This window comes from Vanellus vanellus (assembly GCF_965231255.1).
Source record: "Vanellus vanellus genome assembly, chromosome: 2".
Lineage (NCBI taxonomy): Eukaryota > Metazoa > Chordata > Aves > Charadriiformes > Charadriidae > Vanellus > Vanellus vanellus.
In genome coordinates this window covers 93,675,454-93,682,359 of record NC_138906.1, presented here as the reverse complement: position 1 = coordinate 93,682,359, position 6,906 = coordinate 93,675,454, and the positions used below count along the sequence as shown (strand labels likewise).

Genomic DNA, 6,906 nt, shown 5'->3' with positions numbered 1-6,906 from the left:
ACTGAAGTGACTGGCAAAAAAGCCATGGTCTTCAGGAAAATCATACTTTGTATGGATGCAAACCTGGTAACTGGGTTATACCTCGGGAGTAAGTAGCAAAGGGTAGGTGGGAATTTGAGCAACAGTCTTCTGGTTTTAGATATTGATTCATTAAGTCTTCCCTGCAGCAAAAGCTTAAAGGTAAGCCCATGCTTAAGGCTTTTTTGAGCCGTTGCCTTAACAGACATTCAAAGCAGACGTCACGTAGGAGTTGGTGATAAACTAAACTAAACCCAACATGAATCTAAGCAAAGGCTGTTGATGGCTGAAGCAGAGAGATGTGATTTGCCTCACGTGTAGGCAGGGCCAGCTCCTGTGCTGGAAATCCTTGAAGAAGCATATTCTACTCCATTTTTTCCAAAAGCGAAAACGTCAAAGTTTTGTCATGTGCTGGCTCTTTCCTGGCCAACTAAACTGAAGAAAAAAAAACAACAAAAAAACCAACCAAACCAAAAAAAACCCAAGAAAATCCTCACAGGACAAAAAACTAGAACAGAAATGTAATGTTTTAGCCGTGGTGCACAACAGGACAGGCAACGATACAGTACTTTAATCTGTATTGTCTATATAAAACATTTATTTTTAAGCTCTATAATGGTATTATAGAAATACATAGAATATTTTATAGAGTGTATTTTAGTGTACTCACTGTGAAAATAACACATTTATTAAGACAGGTATTCTTATGTCCGAATGTTTTAAATATATGCACTTCTTTGCCTTGCGGTATTATGTTACTTTGAAAAACAAAATATCGATTTTATTCTGCTCCTCACCAGAATCTTCTCATTCAGATTTCCCTGGGTCATCTAGGGTGCTCACTGCTGTGAGATATTTTATAAAAACCACAAAAAGTACTTAGGTTTGTAGATTTCCTATATTTGTTTGCATTCATGTCTAGTGCACATAGCTTGCCGTTCAATTCTCCAAGTGCCTTCTTCATATGTACAGTGACATATAGTGCATTCATCAGTTTTCACCTCCCGGCCTGCTGGAATGACAATGGTTTCTGCAAAGCAGTTCGGGCCTAAAAAAAGGAAAGAGTTTATTACGTGATGCCCGGAGCAGACTGTAATCCAGCACAGTTCAGTTTCAGCCTCGAGGACGGAAAACCCAACGCGAAGCGAGTAACGCTGGGCACATTAAACCAACGTGAGCATCGCCCAAAAGACAGCAAAGCAGCAAAGAGAGCGAGGACTCTGCGCTCTGACGGGGCTGGACATTTTCGGCACGGGCTGTCCTGCCCTCCACAGGGGAGGATGCAATAAAGCCTTTCTGTGAAACACACAACCATGACACAGACCTGGGCACAAACTGACGACGCAGATGAATACAGATTTAAGCTAGAGAATAAGACAGCCGTTGATAACGCGACAGTGCAACTCTAAGCTACCAGAAAGCCGATTATGCATGTTACTACTTTTTCTCCATTGGAAACATACATTGTATTTTGTGTAGTAATCAAAGTCGCAGCTTAGATTATTTTCCATTTCATGTGAAAATAAGTCCTTTCCCGGTAGAACGGAATAGCTCCAGACTCTTCTGAATGAAGATGCTTTTCATGTATAAAATTAAATATTCCATCTAACGTAAGTCAGCAAGTCTACAAACGCCCCTTTTCATAGTACACGGAAATAACTCCATTTCCAAGGATGAAGCAGGAGAACGACCCACCAGCACAATGTTCACAAGGCAAATCTGGTTCTTTCAAAAGGTGACATCCTCGCATCTCTCTGCTGCAGAAAGCTGCTGAGTGCTGTATTATCTACAATTCTGTTAAAAAAAGAAGTCTATTTCTGCTTTGAAAATCCACATGTGCTTGTAAAGTGGCACTAAAACCTACTGATCATCTCCTTTCTATACGCTGTCATGTCCCCAGAGGAACCCGGCCCTCCCATTCACTAAGCACACACAAGAGCTGCTCAGGCAGATCCCAGCCACTCAACAGCACCTTGGTACCACCATCCACCAGGGAGGGATGTGCAGTAGGGACCAGCATACATTGATCGGATACAGCTGAAACTCTTGAAAGAATATGGGTGTGCAAAATGCTTATCAACTGCCAACATGTTTGCCATGCAAGTAAATAAATTACAGATGGGGTTCATCTTCCATTGCCAGGGGTCTACTGTAAGACCTGAGGCAAACAGTACAGCTCCTTCCTCTAAGGCAAAGTATTTTTTTTTTTAAGTAAGTGCTTCGTCTGAAAACAAAAGGTAGGTGTACGCTGCACATCTTAAAACACAAACCAAATAGTTCACGAATCAATTTTAATAGTAATCTCTTTGGATCAGGTTATGTGTTTGTGTACTGACACTGCAGCCTGAGAATTAGTTGCCAAACTGATGATAACAAAGGCCTTTCCTCGATGAAGAGGAAAGAAGGGACCTGGAAGACTTGCAGAAATCTGCTTCACCAAATTGTACCCATTAATCGTCTGAATATTTAGGCCAGTGTTTTGTTTTAGGACTGACTGTTGACAAAGATCTCTAACATGTGGCTTGTTCCCTAGTTTTGGGTGGCTGCTGGCCCATTCAAGGCTTTGGATGCAGAACGGATACCAAAATACAGCGTCTCTCATGTAAAGTGACCTGCTTTACTAAATTCATGTTACTGTGGTACGTTTGTGTTCACAGCCTCCTCAGTCTGTCCATGCAAAGTACCACCGGGTTGGACAACCCAGGAAAGAGGACTTCAGGGTGGAAGACGTGCTCCTGGGTCCCAGGAGGTGCCTTAGCTTTCAGCTGAGATAAAGCAGCATTATTAACTATGCTGTCCCCGGTGGAACTTTCAAAGATTTCAACTCTAATCTCTACAATTCTAATTATGGTTCAGTTAAATCCAGTATTGTTCTTGCACCTAATAAACTTTAATCCCAAGGTGGGTTCACCTGCACATTAGGTAAAGATACTCGCGTGTTTTGCATGCTGGCCTGTAACAGCCGCATGACTTACAAATCTATATAATATAAGGAGTTAAAATATTAAAAGCAGAATCTACTTTCCATGGAGAATTTGTATGAAACCGACAAGACCACTTGAAATTTAAACACTATGTAAAAGGCACAAGAGGAAAAGTGATGTCAATCCCCTGTGCAGGATTTATTTCATTCTGGGAAAGTAAATGTTACGGGGTATGCTTGGTTATAAAAATCAACCAGGGAATGAAATAAAAACAGTGCAACACACGTAATGTAATTCACTAGGATTCAGAATGTAAATGCCTCCATTCACAATTAGCAACACCTTAATGCCAAGTGTGACTAGTCCTTCTTACATCAGAAAGATATTAAATGTAAAGATACAACAACTTAGCCCTAAACTGTTAAACTGTTTAATATGGGGGAAAGTCATTGCGCTGGGAAATCTACAGAAGAGCAGCAACCATCTACTTGAGCAAGGGACCATACAAAAATAAATGACAAAGTGTATTATTGAGCAAGCTAGATTATTTCTTTAGTATCAGGCAACTTTTCTACAGAAAAATGCCTATTTTCTGGTTCTGCATTTGCACTTATCATTACTGTAACTGCAAATCCTATATAGTACTTAGACCGGCAACAGTCAGCCGGCATCCTTGCCTCATCTTTTTCCTTGCAATACCGCGTGCGGTAAACATTGTCGTTAATGTTACAGAAAAGGTCATCAACGAAAAGGCTGAACTGACTATATTACAGCAACACCATGCACATAAATGCCAGTACAATATAGTGTCCAAACACAGCGAAATAATTCCACAGCTCTCCTTTTAACATTTCTCCAAATCCTCAGACTTCTTCTAGGGAAAAAAAAAACCAACCCTGAGCTTCCCCCCAAACCTCATCCAATTTTGAAGCCGTATGAGCTAGTCCTGGCTCTTGGTGGCCTGTGGCTTCCTTCCTACCAAGCAGGTGACGCTCCTCCCTTTCCTTTTCCTCAGAGGAGCGGTCACACAAATGAGACGTACAGGGCTGGACCGGCCAGAGGAGAGCAGCCTGCAGCGACGGGGGACACGTGGGGCGCCAGCGGTGGGACCTTCAGTGCGGGGTTGTTCCGGCAGAACCTACGCCTCCGGCAGCCCTTCCCCGGCCCCTGCCAGTCGGACGGACGGCGCTGATGAAGCAGCTTGTGATGTGATTCTCCGTCTGCCTAAAAGCACAGCGGGGAAACTGAGGAATTGAGGATTTTAAGCTGACAGTGGGGCAAGGAGGCAGAGCGGGCACACAAAGGCTGACGTGAGACTCAAGAGCGCCATTTTCTCCCTCTCCCTTAGCAGAGGGAGGCAGATGCACGTGTCTTCTCCACATTCAGAGCGGATAAGCTGCCCTGAAGGCATGGCATTTGCCAAAACTACTGCTTTCCTTAAAACTGGGCAGTTTATATTGATTTAACAAGATTTGCAGCTTCCCATCACAAAGGGCGAGACATTTTGTGAGTTTTAAAAAAGTTTGCATGATTGCCTGACTTAGCGCATGAAAAGCTTTCACAGAATCACGGAATCACGGAGTTTTCAGAGTTGGAAGGGACCTCTAGAGATCATCTAGTCCAACTCCCCTGCTAAAGCAGGATTGCCCAGAGCACATTACTCAGGACTGCATCCAGGCGGGTCTTGAAAATCTCCAGAGAAGGGGACTCCACAACCTCCCTGGGCAGCCTGTGCCAGTGCTCTGTCACCTGAACCGTAAAGAAGTTTCTCCGTGTATTTGAATGGAACTTCCTATGTTCTAACTTGTGCCCATTGTCCCTCATTCTGTCACTGGGATCCATTGAAAAGAGCCTGGCTCCATCCTCCTTCAACCCACCCTTTAGACACTTGTAAGTATTAATAAGGTCTCCCCGCAGCCTTCTCTTCTCCAGGCTAAAGAGTCCCAGCTCTCTCAGCCTTTCCTCATAAGGGAGATGCTCCAATCCCTTAACCATCCATCTTAGTTGCCCTTAATCATCTTAGTTTCCCGAGCAAACTGGGGCTGTTCCAACTCCAAAGCGGTGGTGGGCTTTCCGACTAGATGTTGCCGCTGCAGGAGCGGTGAACAGTGAACACCTCCTCCTTGGTCTACAAAGCAGGCTGGCTGCTTTCAGAGCTCCTGCTTGGTAATGCCACCACCCTGCCCGACTTTAGCATCCGCTGCTCGTTCAGTGCAGCAGTGGCTTGTTTGAGCTTGTTTGATCTATGGTATAAACCTCCTGGGCCCCATTGCCAACCGTATACACTTATATAGCTCTAAGGAAGTCAGTGGTGCTGCACATCTTCACAGGAGATGAAGATCTTGCCATATCACTCTTAAATCTGGCAGAAAATTCAATATGACATATTGTACCAATTCCGAGCGCAGCTTGAAATCTACCACGACATCATTTGTTTTCCTAAAGTATATACTGGTGCTGTCAGAGTCCGTTTGAGCCATACCATGCTGGTGTCAGCAGAGCTTTCTTTCCTAGGGCTAAGGCACAGTTGCTGCCGTCTCAGCGATGTCTTGAAGCAGTGAGTTCAGCGCAAATCCTCAGTTCTCACACTGAGCACCAGATTGGGATGCAGCTCTCAGCTTCCCCGCATCCAAAACGGTGGATACTAGCTTCCAAAAGTAACATTTATACTGGGCTCTAAGGAACTAGGAAGGCTTATTTGGCAGTTAATTCACTGAGAGTTTATAACAGGGTTCTTGCTTCTTAAATGCTTAAAAACTAAAAAAGTTTAAACATCTTATTGGGGTAAACACTGCTATTGTAATTTTTTTTCAAAGTCCTTATGGTGGTCCTGTGAAAAGCTACCAATGACTTATATTTTATCTTTCAGTGTTGACAAATGCAACCATCCAATTAAAATGCAAATCTTGTTATCGGGGAAGACAACAGCCGATACCAATTATCAGCAGAGAATGCCCAAGCCGCTCACCTACAGAACCAAGAGCACCTGTAACCTTGACAACCTCGCAAGAGGCTCTCTGAAGCTTCTCCTCTCCTTCCACAAAACCCCAGCTGTACTCTACAGAGTCGTGCCTGTTTCCTCTGCCCCTCCTTTGGCATGGGCACGTGTTCCCATCTGTTAAAAACCAGAAGATACCGCAGAGTTTGGTAAATCGTCTTTTAATCAACTGTTTTCATCGTATGTTAAACCAAATTATGGACAAAGAAATCTGTTCAACTGCAAGTTAATGCGTTTGCCTGGAGAATAAGTCACGGCCAATTTTCACCAATTAGAACTACAGTGACAACCTCCGTAATATAACACTTTGATGTAAGACTGCTTTGGGCTCCAGTTTATACTAAACTCCCTAATAGCTGCCCTTTTAATAGCTCCTTGCAGCAGTCAAACAGGTCACTTGTAAGGTACCTGACAGCGGACCCATCTACCCTGACAGTTATATGGCATTCATCACTGTGGTATTAGCGCACTTTGTAAATGACATAACCCCAACATTTAGCTTAGTCCCTACTTTTTTTTTTTATTATTTTTTTTCCAAATTTCATGGAGAGACTTCCAATGGTTACACCACGAAAAGACAGATCCTATGCTTTGTCCTGGAAGTCTCGAGAACCGTGAAGCTGCGCTGGGTGAGATCAGGGGATCGCCGGCACCTGCAGCAGCCAAGAGGCGATGCATGGGGAAGCGTATAGGAACAGAGCAAGCACAGTTCTTAAAACATGCCCATGCCCCCAGCTTCCAGCACTTTCTGCATCAGAGACTTCATAAACGGCTCCTGTGTGCCGAGTTGATGGAGTTATTAGATTTCTTTATAATTAACCTCTCCAACATCCTGCCGAACCCATATAAACAGCACTTGCTGGCAAGAAGGTCGGCGGCTCTTGCACACAGGGTAGAACAGTTTTCTGTTGTTGTCTGACGCCTTCCACCCGCTACCTAAACTTGGTGCCCCCAAATCCTCATAGC

At 43.9% G+C, this 6,906-nt stretch overlaps 1 protein-coding gene across 1 annotated transcript in view; it reads right to left on the bottom strand.

The window, feature by feature from the left end:
• Positions 1 to 892: 892 nt before the first annotated feature.
• The window catches only part of VWC2 (von Willebrand factor C domain containing 2), a gene marked incomplete at its 5' end in the record, with an annotated part of 58,898 nt that continues 52,884 nt past the window's right edge, over positions 893 to 6,906 (bottom strand). Inside the window, one exon of the mRNA XM_082479714.1 lies at positions 893 to 1,066. Within this exon, the coding sequence (XP_082335840.1) occupies positions 915 to 1,066 (152 nt within the window). The 3' untranslated portion in view covers positions 893 to 914. The remainder of the gene's footprint in view (positions 1,067 to 6,906) is intronic.